This window comes from Corvus hawaiiensis, chromosome 4, assembly GCF_020740725.1.
Source record: "Corvus hawaiiensis isolate bCorHaw1 chromosome 4, bCorHaw1.pri.cur, whole genome shotgun sequence".
NCBI classification, from domain to species: Eukaryota; Metazoa; Chordata; class Aves; order Passeriformes; family Corvidae; genus Corvus; species Corvus hawaiiensis.
In genome coordinates, this window is record NC_063216.1 from 39,660,392 (window position 1) to 39,679,899 (window position 19,508).

General features: G+C 35.9%; 1 protein-coding gene and 1 long non-coding RNA gene across 15 annotated transcripts in view; one reads left to right on the forward strand and one right to left on the reverse strand.

The window, feature by feature from the left end:
• The window catches only part of PPFIA2 (PTPRF interacting protein alpha 2), a 294,096-nt gene that overhangs the window by 161,671 nt on the left and 112,917 nt on the right, over positions 1-19,508 (forward strand). For all 14 annotated transcript variants that reach the window (XM_048302575.1, XM_048302565.1, XM_048302562.1 and 11 more), the window contains one exon: positions 14,411-14,512. In XM_048302575.1, the coding sequence (XP_048158532.1) occupies positions 14,411-14,512 (102 nt within the window). The remainder of the gene's footprint in view (positions 1-14,410; positions 14,513-19,508) is intronic.
• Positions 4,958-12,984, reverse strand: LOC125325488. The gene is made up of 3 exons (XR_007203350.1): positions 12,950-12,984; positions 6,479-6,513; positions 4,958-5,051 (listed from the first exon to the last, which is right to left on the reverse strand). It is a non-coding gene; the product is annotated as an uncharacterized LOC125325488 (long non-coding RNA).

Consider the following 19,508-nt stretch of genomic DNA (forward strand, 5'->3'; position numbering starts at 1 on the left):
AATTTACTTTTCTGAAGATATTTTACATTATCTGGGATTTTAATTTAGAAAATTAAACAGACAGAGCAATATTCTGAAACCACAATGCAAGTACAATATAGTGATCACACTGTACAGGGAAATCACATAATGAACATAATTCCCTTACCATTCTCTGTATGCAAACTGTCATCGCACTGGACATTCCTGGTTGCTGGAAGAGAATGCATAGGTTGAGGAAAGCGTAAACCTGTTGCTCTCTTCAAAATCACTTTTGCTATTTGTTCAGTATCTATAATTGTTGCGTTGAGCCATATATACAGCTCCCCCATGCTGATCCGTCTGGCTCAGGAAGATAAGGCTTTCTGTTATTTTAGGGAAGTCCATTTACATGACCAGTTGACCCTCAACTGACACAGCCATTTATGTACAATAAAGGCCACCCACTGGTCCCCTTGGTGTTGAGGTAAATTCAGCTTCCTATATGATAGCTGTGGCTACTTCAAGAATTCTTTTTTAAGCTTCATGGCTTTTTCATCCTTGTCTGTTATTTCATGGTAGAAGTTCATTGATCGATCACACAGACTCGGCAATATTGCAAATTACAGAAAATATTCTTGGAAGAACAAAAACGACCTGTTAAGCTATTTCTAAATGCATTTCTCCCTTTTTCCTTAACAAGTGCAGTTAGCCACATTCAGATAATAAAGAAGAAGCTTCTAAAATTCACGGCTTTAGTGAAGTCTTCTGGAATACAGAAGTCCTAAATGAAAATTTCATCAACCAATAAAAAAAATTATAATACTGCACAGAGGAAAGGTGAAGAAGGCATCAGTCATATGAATAACTCCATCCATTACCTCATTAGTTCTCTGATAAACAAAACAAAGATTTGTTTTTAAATGTTTTATAAAGATATCCATGAAATACTATCAAGTTATTACAGAGGGGGTCTTCAGAGAATAATTTAAAAGAAATTAAACTTCTAATTTATATTCAAAAATTAAGATACGTGTAAGTTCTTAGGCATAATATTATCTGAAGATCTAGTGAAGACTGCATGCACATATGTTCATACAGTTTTACATAAGGTATGCAATAACAGACAAAATTTTTTTAAATCTCCACATGATTTGTAGAAAAAATTAAAATCAAGTTGAATAGCTCCCTGAGGCAAAAGAGAAGATAAAACTTTGAAACTCAACATGATCAGAGGGCAAGGATGTTTTCATGTATTTCTATTTCAGCAGTTATGGGCTTGCTTGTCTGTGTATATAAAGTGCAAAGATGGGTAGCTTTTTTATACTCTCTATTTTTGCAAAATTTCCTCATTTGGTTCTCATGCCTTATTTTTCTTCCATCTGAGACAGTGTTTTGATATGATTACAATGCTTGGGGGTTTGGTTTGTTTGAAGTTCAGGGGCATTTTTTTACTTTTTTTTCCATAAAGGTCTAAAAGGGGGTAATGAACACTGAAATGCTGTCATTTTAAGAATTTAAATACATAAATACACATTGCTTTCTTAGGACATAAGGCATAGATATTTCACTTTAAATAAAAATGACTTACTCATAACATTGGTAATAAAATTTTAAATAATAAAGACTGGAAATGGAAATTTTAGGCAAGACACAGCTTTACAGAATATTGAAAACCAATTGATTCAAAAAAGATGAGCAGGATAAGAGGTGCTGCAAGGTGTTATCTTCAGTTCTGTTATGGGAACTGATTTTCTTGCATGCCAGTAGTGCTAAAATAGATAATTACCTACATAAATATCTTTAGGACTTTTAGTAATATGATGGTTATATGCTAAATATAGTGCAGGCAGCAAGCCTTTTGGTGCACCAAGTCAGATTTCCAGTTCATCAAGCAGAGACACTACAGGGTGCTCTGCCGAAGTTTATTGAAGCATTCATTCCCTCTCCAAACTGGTTTAGCACCCAGTGAGGGATTTTTCCTGCCAGATTACCCACAGACTGTTTACAGACGAACTGTGTCTGTAATACAGACATACATGTAATACATGTACCACATGGCTGTGGTACATTTGAGAGAGCTGAAGCTGGGCTGAGCTGTAGGTGCATGGCTACAACCGAGACAGAGCTTTATGGGCAGCTAGGATGTAGACGTTGGGTGGTAACAAGATTCTCTGCAGAAGACCCTCTCCCTACTTTGTTTCTTATTCCTGGGATTCTTTAATTTCTCCTTGTCACAGCCTTTGTCAAACAATATAAATTTACAAGTACTAAGCTAGCTGTCTGCCTGAAACAGATATATCCCACATATTTTTTTGTGATGCCTCTATACTAAATACATTCTAAACAATTATCTTTTTGTGCAGACATGGATTTTAAGGCTTCAGACTGAGAGGATTGTGTCTCTAAATCAAAGTTTGTGCAGTTTAGCATGATTGCTGTAATTAGCAGTTTTCTTCACTACACTTAACTAAGTCCCACTGCTTTTGTTACAAGTGGAAAAGCACATGCATTCCCTAGAGAATGGAGAACTAATGAGGTATTTTCTGCAGGATTTATGTGGCTGTTATAGTCTGAGTCTAGCTTTTTATGGGGTCTAAACATATCTGGTGAGAGTATTTAAGTCTGTATGTGTGCATTTCCAGTTGTGCATGAATTTCACTAAAATACTGCCTTAGAAAGATAATTTTTATTTTCTCTCTCCTTCATGTGACTCCATCATATCTTGTGGTGGTAGCTTTAATCCTAGCTTTCCTGAACAGAAGAGCTCGAAGTTATCACGTACACTCTGTCCTGAACATTGTCATGTCTGTTTATTTAGTTATCAGTAGACACAGTGTCGTAAAAGGGGACAGATGTAACATTGAATTGGTAGTAATGTAGTAGGATAATGAACTTCAAACAGAAACAGGAGCTCTGCAGCACCTCAAAGGCAACTAGAGTTGTTTGAAGTGTAGCTTTTGTCTGAAACGCTGGACCTGGGTTGGCAAATATGATTCAGTTTTCAAAGTGGCAGTCACACTTCAAACAAGCCCAACTGTTTCTGAAGTATGTGTCTGAAGATTAGGTAGCAAACCTTCCTCTGACACAGCCCTGTAGTAAATATCTTAAATAGAACTTTAAAAAATAAATAAATCTCTGCGTTTGTCAATTTTGCTTTTTCTGCTTTTTATGGAGAAACATGGATAGTGTTCAGTGGAGTCATCTGAATTATCTGAAAAATGAACAAAACTTACCCGTAGTTCATGTATTGTGTAATGTTTATGTGAGGTGATCATACACCTACGTGGATAGGTCTGGTAAAACATGCAACAAAACTCATGGATGTGCATGCATTTGTCATCAGAACAGATAACTCACCACTTCTTAGAAGTCATGGACTAGGTCCCAATTTTGGGGTACTGTTCTTCTGGAAGTCAAGCTGTTCTTCCGCATTGCACAGCCACTGTCAGTGCCTGAAGGACTAAATAAAAAATGTGGACAAAGATGCATGAATTGCCCAGGCTCTGAGCAGAATCTGCCTCTGGACCACCTACCTGTCCAGTGGGCAGCTAAAGAATGTATTGCTAATGAGGCTGTATTTTGATGTAAATGTAGTATTTATTGAACACAATCACTGGAGTTCTACAGAGCCCTTGATTAGCAGTATTTTTTATGTGTTGAACCACTGCTTTGTTTATGATCTGGTTATTAAGCGATACCTCTGCTCAAATTAAAGTGCAAACAAGATCATGTGCCAAAGTCAATAGTATGGATTTTATTTAACAGTAAATGTGAGTGAGAGAGATAGACAGAAATAGGAGGGGGAGAGGGGAGAGTAGAGAGAGAAAGAGATTTCAAAAACCTCAAAGTGTTTTATATCAACTACCCTGTAGTCTTAAAAAAAAAAAAATAGATACCAGTGTCTGAATGTTAACATAATTTTAAGATGTTTTACTATTTCTTTATTTTCAATAGAGGCACAGAGGTTAATAAGTTCTTTGTTAATAAAATCTATGCAATTTCTAATACAGAATACACCCTTCCTTAATTTGGTTTTCTTGGCATCTGTAACTACATTGTATATTTTTCCTCAGGACAAAGTCTATGTCAGTAATTACCAATTCATCATATTTCTTCTGATAAAGAACATCTGTGACTAATTAGCTTGTTTTCACCACTGAAGTTTTTAAATTTCATTGCAATAGTATAGACGAAATGAAAGATTGATGTTAAAAACTTCAGTATCTGAAACAAGGTTCAGTATATATCCCAAGCAAAATTGGGATTCCTTCATGCGGTACACATTTGTACTTTGCAAATATTAGCTAACTCTTAGTTGGACTAACTGGAAAGAGAGCAAGTCAACATATGAAGAAAAAGTCCCATGTTTTCAGTTATCAAACAGAAAGCAAATTCGTGAAATCCATGGCTTAAATTATCTCCAGCACACACATCAAGAAAGTGCTGTGAATGCAGTATCATCACAATTTACACTCTAGGCATCTAAGTTAAAGAATCTGCAAGTGGAATTCACAGCAGTGAAGCCATATATACAGATTCATTGTCATGGACTCAAAAAATGGAAATATCTTCCAAATGTCACTTATCCCACCTTTGTCCATTAAAACAATACCATAAGCCCTCACAGGCACTTGCCTCAGTTGTCAGTGAAAGTGTGTCACCACACTATTCCTTCACAGCCAGGCTTGTTGCTTAATTATTCTTACAGAGGGTTTTCCTAACACTGCCCTGAACTGCTTTGGCAGCAGTTTAACCTTTTTGTGACTCGGGACACCTGTCTTGTTGTCTTCCCCAAGAACCAAACCCCCATACAGCTCCAGCTGAACACTAGCACCTATAAGAATGGGATAATTATGACCAATTTATATTTTATATTTTCAACAATTTTTTTGGAGGGGCAAGGGGGACGGCAAGATTATTGCCACCAGGGTTAGCAATGATGAAGTGATCCCTGATTTAGGGATTAGTTTTATTTAGGAGTTTTATTTACCTGTCACAGTGAAGCTTTAGTTCTGCTGGGACAGACCAGACCATAAGCAGCCATCTACAGTGCAGAAGAGGTCACTTTCCCAATTGTCTTTATAGAAACCCTATAGAGAAAAACAAAACAGCATTTCAAAGGTGCAGTTCCTTTCAACCCAAAAGATATGAATGGAGCCATGATAGATCAATCACATCCTAAAAGTACATTTATTCACTTTTGCTGCTCTTGGGTGACCAGCTTGGATATAGAAAATCTAATATTTGCATCTTCAACGATCCATTAGCAATTATTCTTGCCAGGAAAAGATCAAATATAGTTTATGGAAAGAGATCAGTTGGTGGAAAAAGTCAATTAGTAGACTAGATTCTGTACAAATCTTCCTCTGAAAAAAAAGAAAAAGAAAAACTCCAACTTTTTAACTTGACGATTTTTTTTGTTAGAATCTAGTATGATTAATATTTTGAAGTTTGGAAGTTATTAAAAATAGTAGAATTAAGCATGTTTGCATTTTTTTCATCCTTCTCTTTTTCTGTAGTTTTACACTGAGTAAATTAATGAAAAAATTGGAAACTGGAAAAGAGCAAAAATCTGGAAAAAAAGAAAAATTTAAAATACTAAATTATTTGATGTTAATTATTTGGTATAAATTGTGAAAGGGTAAAAAATATTATTATACTGTGGAAGGAAGGTTGGTTTCTGAATCAGAACAGGGGACTTGTTGACCTATTAATAATAACTGAATGTGTGATCATGGATAAAATTTACCCAGAGACAATGCTGAGAAAGCAGAGAAGGAGACAAGTGTCAGGACAGTTATGCAAAATGAGGGAGAAGAAAAGGTCATGCTGTATTTTGTCAAGTTTGCCTGGAAGAAAACAACAAGTTGTTCTGTGGAGAAGCAAGGAAAGTAAAGAGTTTGGAAATAATATTATGAGCTTTTTTAAACTCATGCACCTGAACTACAAATTCAGCTTTATTGTGTTTACAGATGTTTGTATGAGTGATGTTTTGTCCCATCCCTTTTCAGTACTAGTCTGACAGATGTTTAATGTAGACCCTCTGTGCCTCAGTGTTCCCATCAGTCAGGAGCAAAGCACTAAAGACACAATTAGGGTTATTTGAAAGTAACAGAGTGTGTTACTGTCATTCACTGTGATATCTGTTCCAAACCAAACCAATCTAGTTTACATGATCTGCAAGACAAGAGACCTTTAAATTTTCAATCTGCCTTTTTTATGGGGAAAGAAAAAAGACTTTAAGTTCATTCTTGTTCATAAATATGGGAGAATGACTCATTTGGTATAATTGGATTGGCTACATTATAATAAAAATATTAAAAAGTATTAAAGAGCTACATTTTTAGAATTATTAAAATTTCTGCCTTTTTTAAGGGAGGGGGGCTGTCAAGTCCTTTGAAGCCTCAAGCTTTATAGCCTGATACTAAGGATTACAAATAAATAACATTGAATTTTTTCATCTACTATCTTGTGCTTGAGATCATTTTTTAAGCTTTTGTCAACTCACATCTCTTACCATAATCTGAAGAGTCTCACAGAACACAGGAGATTCTAGATTAAAAAATAAGAAAAATCTGTTGTTAATTCTATTATGCCTTTTTTTCCCCCTTTTTCTTCTGTTTTATTGCTACTGTAAGTGTTTTAACAGACCGATACCTGCTGGCTGGACATTATTCTTCAGAAAGCATAAATTTTAGTGATCAGTACACAATAGATAATACAGAACACCAAATTCAAATTATTTAAATAGAGGACATGGGAAATATTAATAAGTCAGCAGATTGCATACTTTATTCAGCACTTTTCCATTAAGAATAATTTAACTGTGAAAAAGCCAGGAATGCCAACTGAGCACGTTTCAGCTGGTGGTGATGTAAAATTTAAACTTTTACATGACAATTTTCAAGCTAATTTGGGAAATAATGGAAAAGAGATTAATGTTTGGCTGTTTGGTACTGATTAGGGAGTTATACATGGATTGTTGCTTGTGGTTATATTGCCAAAATCAAATGAATTATAGTCATATTATTATTGCCCTAGATTCAGGTGAAAACTACCATGGCATATTTGTGCCATAACTTCTGTCTGTAGTGTCAGATTTCTCCCTGAAGTAATCCTGTGCGAGAAAATCATTGCCAGAAACTGAGCCATTGCCATAATGCTCATGTTGCTGTGGCGATCCTCTTTGACTTCGAAAATCTGGGGGAATTAATCTTTACATGGCAAATGTGTACTAGCAAAATCAGGCAGATTACATCATGAGTCCTGACAGTGGTTGTTCTTTGTTATCTTTGAATTTATCTAGACTGGCTGTCGCATCAACTAACATGTAAACAGGTGCATTTAAAGCTTCTTTTTGACTGAATTTTGAAACATAATTTTGAATATTGTGGTACTCTTGTTCTAAAAAATCATGAAAGTAATATGATATAGCTGGCGAATTTAGGTGATATTTCTACAAAATTCAGTTTACAGAGATCACAAAGCTACACCAAAATATTTATATGTATATCTGTTCAATATATTTGAATTATCTTAATCAGATATATGAATTTTATCTAGAATAATCCTCAGTCTATTATTATTTTGGGTTCTTTAGAAGCAAGTTTTGGGGGCTTTTTTTGTGTGTGTATTTTTAATTTTTTTCAGATACTGACATGGTAATTGAGTGTTTTTCTGTTTGCTCAAAAAAGCAGTTATATCTCTCTTACTCTGGGACCCCAGTCATCACAGTAAATTACTCATTCACAGTAGCAGGCCATGCACAGAGAGACTTGAGATGATTTCTTCTACCCAGAAGGGGATGGCTGAATAAGTAAATATTTGTAAGGCTTAGTTCAAAACCTGATGTAGATTCAACTGATTATTTAAGGAAGGAAATCTTGTTGGAAAGCTATATAATAGTTCTCCATTTGTCTGATTTTGTGTTCAGTGAATGTATTGGAAATATTAATTCTTATAGATATTTCCATGGGCTCTGAACCTCTGAAATGTTTTTCTTTTCTTCTAAGGAGCATTGACTGTGTGCTTCTGTGTGGGTAGATGTTTACACATTTCAAAATTTCAGTCCCTGCCCACATTTCTGAAAAAAAAACAAAATTAAAAATGGGGTCTCAAGTCCACTGTGCTACTTAATAACATAGTTTTTCGCCCAGCTGGAGATAAAACACCACAGAGCCATTCACTCAACCTCCCCTCTGTTATCTCCTCTTCTGGTGGAATGGGGAGGGGAATTGAAGTAAAATTTTTTTGTTGAGATAAAAACAGTTTAATAAGGGAAAATAAAGTAAAATAGAATAATAATGGTGAATAATAAGAAGACTGGGAAAAAAACAAGTGGTGTACAATGCAGTCGCTCACCACATGCTGACCAATGCCAGACCCCCCCCCACCTTCCTGAACCCAGATCAGCCACTCTTCCAGCAACTCCCCCCAGATTACATACTGGGCATGACATTCTGTGGTGTCCCTTTGGTCATTTCAGGTCACCTGTCCCAGCTATGCTGCTCCCTAGTTTCTTTTCTCACTGACAGAGCATGAGAAAAGATAAAAAATTGGTCCTTGGCTTAGGATAAACACAACTTAGCCAAAAACCAAAACATCAGTGTGTTATCAACACCATTCTCATTCCAAATCCAAAACACAGGACTGTAACAGCTACTGGGAAGAAATTAACTCTACCCTAGCTGAAACCAGGACACTCAGTTCTCTCTCTTACATAACAGAAATCTTGTCATTATCTTAGAATCACTGGACAGTGAAGGTTGGAAAAGACCTCTAAAATCATTGAGGCCAATCGTTAACCCAGCACTGCCATGTCCACCACTAAATCATGTCTCTAAGTGCCACGTCCACACATTTTTTGAATGCTTCCAGCGATGGTGATTCCACCACTTCCCTGCTTAGTCTGATTCCTAATATCCAGTCTATTCCTCCCCTGGTGCAACTCTTTGTCTTGCTTTGTCAGTTAATGGAACTCTCACGTTGTGACGCACAATCCCACTTCCCGCATTTTAGATGTCTTGCAGACCACTAGGCAACCCAAACCAGTGTTGGTAAATCCTTGATAGTTTGAAACACAATCGATGTCTCTGTAAGAACCACTGGAAGAGTCACTCTCTTTAAAGAAGAATTATTCCCTATCTGTGCAAGCGTGGTGCGAGTCAAAGTAACATTCAGTTCTTATTAGAGCCACAGTAGTTCAACGTGATGTGGCCAACCCACATCATACAGTTTTTTGTATAATATACTACTGGTGGCCAATTTTTTTGAAGGGGTGTTAAAAAATAAATTCCAGTGCCTAAAAAATGTGGAAAACAGAGACTAAATCAATTTTGCTTGAATTAATTTGTGGAGAAGTACAGAAAACACTCTACACAAACATCATAGTGCAAACTACTCTGATGTTTTTAAGAGAGTAATTCAGAGATTATTCTACAATTTTGAAAGTTTTGCTTTTATGTATGAAGAGATCAAATTTTTAGTCCTGAGATCCAAATAGATTTCCATTTTTTTACCCAGGTCCTGTTATAATACATTATTTCAGGGTACACGACAAACCTAAAGCCTGTGTGCAAATGAACTCTGATTTTGAGCAGTAATGTAACAATGAATGTTTTAGATGACTGACACCAAACCCACGTGTTTAAATCATAGAATCATGGAATCATAGAATGGCCTGAATTGGAAGGGACCTTAAAGATCATTTAGTTCCGACCCCCCTATCATGGGCAGGACACCTCTCACTAGACCAAGTTGCTCTAAGCCCCATCCAGCCTGGCCATTAACACTACCAGGGATGGGGAAAATCTGGCATTCTACTTAGTTTAGAATCAAGGAATATTTATTATGACTTCTCTGTAGCAAGAAAATAAATAGTGAAATCTGTTCAGAATTTTTTTGTATTTTGTCCTGTTAATAAGAGTCAGCAAGAATGAAGTCTGTGTTCTGACAAAATTGCTAAAATAAATCCTTGGTCATTTAAAAGGCATGGAGAATTTCCAAGAACATTTCCAATGAAGGAATAACAAGAAAAGAAAGAAGATACCTTTTATTTTTTCTGCCCATGCACAAATGGATTGGATGAAAACATAACAAATAAAAGGTTAAAACTCTGAGTGAATTGTAGTATATAGTGATTTCCTGTGTTAAATTAATTACATCTAAATTTGTAGGAAAGCAAGTTGGTTAACATAGCTTGTGTTGAATGTAAAATAGAAATTATAAGCCTCTACCATTTTTTTTCCATTCAGAGATTAGTCCATGCACTCATTCCTGAAATGAATTGTGGTTTAATGATGGAAAATCCAGAGGAGGAGATTTTAAGCTGAATCTCCTCAGTGTCTCCAAAACTGAATTTTAGGTGTTTTTCATTTAGTTTTTATTATTGCTATTATAAAATTTCTACTTTATTTCAGTATTTTTTGGGGGGATGATGAGAGACTGTATTCATTTCAGCTCAATTTGGACTGGATCGTATTCTGAACAGATGAGCATCAGAGATATGAGATCTCAATTTCTGTGGCATACACTCAACTTGGAGACTAGTTATGTATGTTTTATGCATATTTGGTCATAAAACATAAATCTTGCCAGGCCTTTCCTGGGAACAACAAACAATGAAAGCAGGATTTCTTGAGCCAGCCCCTAGAGGCAGAAATTCAATGGTAAGAGAGCTGTAGTACGCCTCCCCTGCCCAGTCCTGCTGCCAGCACATCTGGCAGCGCTGCCAGCCTTCCTGTCCCAATGGCATCCCACTCTCTCAGGCACCCTCCAGCCTCTGCTCCAGCTGTATTTCAGCTGCTTCACTGGGGAGGTCCTTGAATTTTTTTATTGCAAACTCTTAGTGGTCCTTTTAGTGGCTACAAATTTCTGTTGAATTGCTTTTCAAGGCTTAATTTCATAGGCCAAGTAGTAAGACAAAAAGAGAAGCAGCCGTTAAGATAGGCTCTGAGATAATGTTTATTCAGATGGCAAAAACAATGCTCTTTCTCAGGTTGTTTATCTTGAAAAAAATTGCAAACATCTTGATGTCGTGGTATAGTATAAAACCAGTGCAATCAGCTGAATAATTTTCATAGAGTTTTAATTCACTTCAGTTCTTAATTAGATTTACTGCCACACAACTTCTACATGAGCTTTAAAACTGCAGTTGTGCCTGTCAACTCCTATTAGTTATGCAACAGATATTACCTTCAGGGCTCCCAAAGTATGACTGACTGTTGTGGTCACTGACCATGCAAGATTTCTGCTGCAAACAGCAATTCCAAATGACAGTATTCCCTTGATCCCTGTATATACATATGAGGCAATTGCATGAGCAGAGGTCATTATTATGTTATTTATTACATAACTGGGTGTTATGTTAAAACAAAAATATGCTTTGCTTAGTGTAGAATCTGTGGGAAAAAAAATGTTTCCTGGAGCATTGGTCACAGGGATATCTTGGATAAATTGGTTATTTTTAAAATAAGTTTTACATTTAGTTTTGGAAGTATTATTTGGAAGTTGTGAGCTGTTATCCTAGTTATTAATTTATCAAAACAGATGTGACAGAAATAATAATTTGTAAAGCTCTAGGGAAAACTCCATTTTCTTTGAGACTTTCCCTGTAAAAGGCTCATGACATAAACACAAGGAGTAAGGCCTTCTTTCTGCCATCATTCAATTTGGAGAACTCCAAGCTCTTGATGAATGAGCAGTCTCTAGTACTTCAGATGAAGTTGGCCACTTGAGCTACAGACACATGAAGAGGTGACTGCTTGTTGTAAACGCTTGCACTGCAGGTGTGTCAAAAGCACAGAGAAATTTCAGAGAGCAGCAGCAGCAGCAACTGAATAATTAATAGGCTTGAAAGGACAATGTTGGCCACTCAAGTAACAAGGTCTAAAACACTGGACACAGGTAGCCCAGCTAAGGTAAATGCTAATAGATATTATGAATATAAGCTGAAGGTATTTGGAGGCCGAAAAAACATTACGTTAGACATGGGACTCTCTGGGAGCAGAAATTTGAGTAATGATTTGCTTAAAAGTAAGGGAAAACAAGCTGATGACCAGACAAATTTACCCTAAGAATAAATTCCATGCTGCTCAACAAGTTAGTAGGAGCTTCATTACTTCATTATGTGAGATTATATTGACCAAGGCACTAGGGACTGTACTGGTAGTAGGCTTGCCTTGGCACAGCAAAGATGTGCAATTTGATAAACATATCTTTTTCTGTTTCCAAGGAAAGCAGAAAATGCATGTCACCAGACTGGTTTGCCTTACTGTAGTTCAGAACTTGAACTGTAAGTCACCAGATGACATTTGTTATCCTTTCCACCACCTGTCACCCATCCGGATGCCCAAGCGTATGCCAAAATGTCTATTTTAATTCCCACTGAAACAATACAAAGAAATGAGAAAACATAAACAGCAAAAACATACTCCACAGATTACACCGAAAGTTTATTCTGTAAGACTCTGAAAGTATTACAGACACTAATCCATGTGTATGGACATTAGTAACAAGGGCTCCACCCTGTAGGGCTATAGAGAAAAATGTGTTTATGTGTGGTTTTGTGCTTCAAAATCCATATTCAATGTGAGTTGAGACCATTAGCTTTCTATTAACAATGATTTTTCATTCAGTATGTAATATGACTTATAACCTTAAGGACAAGAGATTTTAAAAAATATCTGAACAGAATAACATTGCTGGACTGGTGTTTCTGCATCCTAGCTTAAGACCTACAGGCAGAGGTTTTAATGACACTTTTGAAAAGCAAGGGAGTAGTGTTATGATATAAATCTTGTTTTCAAAGCTAAGGTAAGGGTTTTAACATCAAAGTATACTGTGTAGTCTTAAATGTACCTGAGCACTAGGAGGTAAAAAGCTAAGACTGATTAGGAGATATGACACAAAACATCATGATATGGTTCATATGATCAATAGCCAGTGTCTAAATCTGTTGAGGATATCAGAACAATGCTTTCTTTCTTACCATGCAATTTGAATGGAGGTCTACTGTGCCTCCAGTTCCAGCTGCAGAAAAATGAAAAAAAAATGCACCCTTAGTTACATGTTGTCAGAATATCACTTGAAATTTATTTTAATAATGTTTAATATATAATAACATATACTGTTAACTATTTAAAAACTTGACTAAAACAGACCAAGACAAGGAATACCCACCAAACTTCTGTTGAACAGTTATTTAGTTCAGATAAAAGCTACTTTCTGCAGCTTGAGGAGAAGCAGCAAACCAAGCCCTTTTGACATCATTGCTAGCTTTTGTCTTAAATAAATAGATTTAGTGTCAGTTTCATCCTTCTGACTGATAAGATAAACCACCTGGACATGTTTTTTTATTGGACTGCTTTCTCTTGGAGTGCAGTTTAACTGCCTGATTGTGGGCTGGTGGGCTCTTAAGCCCTGACTGTTTTGGTCAAACTGAAATTAACCTAATATTTTAAAATATGTATACATCTTTGTTAACATCAATGCTGTTCAAGACTTTTTTTTTTCCTCAAAATACGATCACAAATTTAAAGGTTTTTCATCCTTTACCTTACTGTTTTTGTGAGACATATAGAATCTTTCTGCTGTAAAGGATAAAATTAACCACTACAATTTAGTATATCTTATGCCTGTCAAAAGTAAACACATATGAAGTGAAGCCTTTTCCTCATTGAAATTAATGACAACTCTATGACTGCCCTTTGTATAGACAAAAATTTATGTGTATTGTTGAAGAGTTACAGCAATGGTAAATGCAAGACATTGTAATAGAAATTTTGACAACTTAAAGATGTTTTTCAGAATACCTATTAGTTGCATGCATAAAACTTAATATCAGGAGCAGCTTAAAATCCAGTTTCATTTTATGTTAATTCATAGGAAACTCATTCCAACTACAAAATATTGTTCTGAGTCATCACAGCCTTTCACTATAACGACCAAATACATTTTAATAGTTAAGTTCAATATCAAGTAGAGTATTTTTTTCACAACTCATATATTACTTATGTTATTCTGATATTAGATAGATTTTAACTTTTTTCTCACATGCTATATTGCAAAGGTTGCCTTATAGAGTGGCAAGAACGCTCCTAAGTGGGTATGTTGAGTTGGACTTCCTTATGTGTGAAATGTGGTGTCTCTGTTGCTATGAAATTGGCCAGTTCTGTTCTTCTTCTGGTGTGGTTCTGATAACTTATGTATGGGAGATGTTGCCATCATTTTGACTCTTCTTTTTTTCAAACCTTTAATCAGTAGTCACTTTTTATTACCTATGTCTACACTTAAAATTATTTTGGTAGATGCTGAAGCTTACATATGCTATTTTAGTTTGTGTTGATGATTTCTAAATATTATTTAAATCCTCAAACTCTAGAATGCATATGGATTTGATTGTCCTAGTGCTTACATCTTGAGTAACTTCATCTATAATTTTATTCTACAGGAATTTGCTGCATTGACAAAAGAATTAAATACATGCAGGGAACAGCTGCTTGAAAAAGAGGAAGAGATTTCAGAACTAAAAGCTGAAAGAAACAACACAAGAGTAAGTATACAGCAGACATTTTCTAGATATCATGTATTTGTAAACTTAAGTATAAATCTAGATCTTCATTTATATGAATAAGACAAAAAAATCCAGCATTTTCATGAGTGAAGGAGGTTCTAAGTAGCAGGATATGTCTACTATGCTACAGTCCTGGAGGAAATGAGTGTATTAGCCAGATATAATACAAACAATTACAGTTAGAGGAGATTTTGTATGTAACATGGTAAGGTCATTCAGTTTAAATGTCTTCTAAAGCAAGGGACTCATGCAGCCTTCCAAACCTAAGTAGCCTGCACATATCTGCATCTCCTATCAAGGCAAAAGCCAAGGTTACAACAGACCCAGTTTTGCCTTGTGCCTTGGATTTGATCTGAATAAGGATGAGGTGAAGGGTGCTGCACATACCACAGGCAGTCTGTTATTTAGTCTACATGCAGCCGTGTGACCCTTGAAGCAAATGTCATTTGCCATACAGCTGAAGGGGGACAAGATTCAGTCCTGAAATTTATCATGTCCTGCTTCAATCAGAAGATATTATTCTGTCCGGGAACAAGAATGTATGTGACAGCACCTTCTGAAAATTCTCAAATGATGTACAGAATCATTTTCAGAATAAAATAATTTGCACATAAAAGTGTCTGGGCAAAGGCAGAATTGATCAAGAAACACAAGAGGGTAGCAGAGGAGACTTTATGGTGTTATGGCAAGGTGGGAGAAAAGAGATGGAGTAGTCTCAGATCAGGCAGGAGTCAGGCTGGTAATGAACATACAAAATAGATCTCAGAGGTTGAACACCAAGGATGGTTTCTCCTATCCGTATTTCATTCTTCTGTGAACTGTGTAACTTTTCCTGTTTTCCTCCTCTGCTCAGATAACATCTCTGTCAGCTAACTTACATTCTGAAGGGAATCTAACAATATATATGACAGAAGACCTGAGAAAGGGCCTTTCTCCCTGCTTTCTTCTTTCCATCTATAGCACCAAGGTGCCATAGAGTTCAGAAATTCAAGGGAGGACAGATGAAACAGATGCCTACAAAGAGGCAAAGCTGACCCATCTACTTCTATGCTTTCCTGGATGTTCAGGAAATGATCACATTTAGCACAAAATTCTTAGAAGTGATGGGTTTGGAAAACCTTACAGGAGGTACAGGTGAGACCTACTTTTTCTCCCATTAATTGATTAATTAATTAATTGCGAGAAACATGTAGGAATTGCACTGCATTTTCCAGGTTTAGCAAATCATTTCAGCTGAAGAAAAGACTTTCTATAGCTACTTAAATTATCAGTAACTCCTACATGTGTATTACTTTAGTATTTAATTAAAAAAAGCTTTATTCATTTCACGACCAAGTCCACTGAACACCATCTTTAGTGTATTAAAACTGCAGTGCATCAATACCTAGTGTGGGCCTGATATAAGCAGTGCAGACTAGCAAAAATTCCAAGACAGCCTAGTAGCCAAAGATAGTCACTCTCCAAAGAACTGTGAGAGAGAACGAAGATGACTCAACTGTAAGTCACCTCCTAAGTCAGACTAACCTCTGTCATAGGCAGTTTCTTTACAGAGCAAGAAGCTTAAAGATCATGCATTCTTATGTTCCTTGTGCTACAGAAAACAAGAATTGGTAAGAGGTTTTCCAGGAGACCTAATATCAACAAATGGGAGTTATAGTGTGATAATCCTTGCAACTCCTTGCAGTTAAAATTAGTAAATTCTAAAAGTGTGTTTTCAAAATGAAGATGAAGTTAGGTATTGGAGTTCAAAATGTTTAGGCTATGAAAAAATATATGGAATGCAGGAGATGGTACAGCAAACAAGGGGAAGATAGAGTCCAAGTATTAATGGAGCAGGAGAGAGAAAAAATTCAGAGACATGCCTTACCCAGACCCCTAGCATTTTCATTAATAAGTTATCACCCCCTCATGTCATATTTGTGTTCTTGCCAGGCTTTAAGCTACCATATACTACAATATGTCCCAGAGCTGGCTGTATATTCATGCTGCCTTCTATAGGGACTCTCCTTTGATAGGGGAAGATGAGCATTTTGGATGCAAAGCTGTTGTTTTCAACATACAGTGTTGATTATGTGCTAGTGATGAGATTTCTAGCAGCATTCATTGTGAAGGCATTGCCTATAAAGAGGCCCTTTTGCAAACTGAGATTTATGGTGTTATTAATGCAAAACAGCATTAATATTTTGTAAGAGAAAAAATTGCTCCAAAATTTTTCTGTTAATTTAGAAGGAGGATTCTAATAAAATAATATTTGGAGGACCACTGATACACTTTCACAGTGAGAAAATTAAATGTCTTCTCTCACATATAAAGTTAGTCCAAATAATGCATCTTTTGTCCTTCCCTCTAATGCTCACACTTGAGCCAGCCCTAGATGGCTAGCTCTAGCCCTTGGCTACATTAATGAGGGTCACCTGAGCCCCGAGGACACACTCATGCATAACCACCCATAGTGGTGGAACTACTCACAGACACCACTATGTCCTAAGTAGAACTTCCTACTGCTTTTAAATGAAAAGGCTCAGTTCTGAATTCCAACTTCTGAATTTTTTAATCCATTGTCTTTTATTTCCCTGGGGTAACAGCAAAAAAGATATTGTTTGATTTGTTTTGCTTCAAACTGAATATCAGCAGAAAGGCATGAAAGTGGCAATTCTGTCAGGTCCTGAGTACATACCAGCCTTCCAGGTTCCCTTTGCATTTTCAATTATGCCTAACTGGCAGTATTTTCTTTACTCTAGACCCACAGCTATGTTTTTCTTTATTACCGGGCAACAGCCTCAGAGAATTTTTGCTAATTGCATAAATAAACAAACAAAACACAAAACTGATTTCCCATCCTGATTTCCCACTCTACGCCAAGCTAGACCCTGATGGTCACATGTATTAGAGAGAGACCATGATGGAATTACATTTTTTGGGACACATACACTTCAGATCTCAGCCAAAATGACAGAAATTAAACCTTACCCCAATATTTAATCAAATCCCTACTCAATCCTTCTAGCAGCTGAACTGAAACACTTCCAGCAGCATTCTTAAGCATTTGCTGTTGAATGTGTATTTTTATTCCATATGATAATTTACTTTTTCTGACATATTACAGTAGAAATATATTCAAGTTACGAACGTAGCTGGCAACTTAATCCATCAATACACGACACTCTGCTGTTTTGATAGAAGGTGTGAGAGCACTGATTGTGAGGCACTGCTGACAGGAAGACAGACAGGTTCTCTCTGGAAGACCATTGTATGGGACTTTTAAAACATATAAAAATATTTTAATAAAAACTCTTACAGTTATTTCTCTGGATATTCTCTACATAGAATGATTACCTATAGCATGTGGAAAGATAGCATCTTTTGTGAAGCTGGAAGAAGAGTCAGTGTGCATATTATTTAATGGAAATTATAAAATCACACTACCTTGGCTGTTTAAATTAAAATGGAAAGATTTTTTTTGTCTCAGTCTGTATTCCTTAAAAGTGGAAAAACTCCATAGGTTTAACTTATTAGATCAGGATATTATTATGAGAAAATTTGGGGGTTGGTTTGGTAGGTGAAAAAATGTTACAATACTGATATGGATTAATCTGATTGTGGATTTTTCCCTACAACAACAAAAAAGGACCAGACCCATACATATGCTTTTTGAATATAGAATATTTTTTTTTACTTAAATTGGTCTGAAATATTCTAGTTCTAACAGTTTAGAAACAAAAAAATTAAACCTGTGTTCACAAATGAAACAGCAGTACCAGTGTCATCAACTCTCTTTTGCTTCATGCCTTGGGAGATAAAGCACTTATTAAAGTGGACAAGGCTGACTTGTATCTAATTTTATTCATATCTTTCTGTCTCAATTCCTTATGGAATGGTTTATGAAACATCTTCAATTATCCACTGCAGTCTCATAATACCTATAGATCAGAACTTAACCCTGTATTCTATGATTTAAATTCCCTTCTACTCTGTTGGGAAACTCTGAGACTATATTTTAAAGCAAGGTTTTACCTACTTTAGCTCATTTTCTCATAGGACCTTTTAATTAAATCCACTTAATAGGTGCTGAAATGAATCAGGTACTCTATTTTTTTTTTAAACATGAGGAGTTCTTACAGTCAAAAAACCCTATACACATGAAAATAAATATATCTGTCTCCTAAAGTTCTGCAAATGGAAAAACATATAATTGCCTCAATATTATTAACTATCTTGTAGATTCATGTGTCTCTTCTTTCAAGAAAAAGAGCTCCTGTCAGTAAGTAGTGTGACAACAGATAGTAAATGTAATATATAGTTATTTAATACCTGTGTTTTCAGGTAATCTGTGTAGTCTAATAGTTATTATATTTGTATTCATTATTCTTATAAAACCCCTTCCTATTACTTTGTATCATTATCCCAATCATTTCATTTTCTTTCATACCTTTGTTTCCCATATGTGTGATTTCATTAAGGTTTTAGGCTGCTTGCATTTTGCTTTCTGTACAGAAGGACAGACATGGACATACTGCAGTAGTTGGGCTGTAACTTTGTTTTTCCAGAGAAAGATTTTCACTGTTAATTTACCAGTGTAGCTGTTGGAGGTCACATCAGCTGACCACAGGTGAAAAGTGGTTTCCATCACTGTGGAACAACGACAAAGAAAATCACTGATTTTGTAACTGATTTTAGAGATAGTCTTCAACCCCATGTCTGCTTATTTTACTTGTGTTCTCTGCTCACACCAGAGATGGAAGTTCACTGAACAATGTGAGTTCTAAATACAGACTGAAAGAAAATTCAGTTTTTCCTGTGTTGGTGACAAATTCTAAGCTGGACCTCAAAAGAGAATTGTCTTTTTAGTGGGTTACCCCATTCCTCTAAGGAATACCTTAAGGCTGTCTCATTTTACTAAAAGCCTTTTATGTTTTTTTCCCTGTATTCATTATTTATTGATCTCCTTTTCTCTCCATCACCATCTGCTGATTCT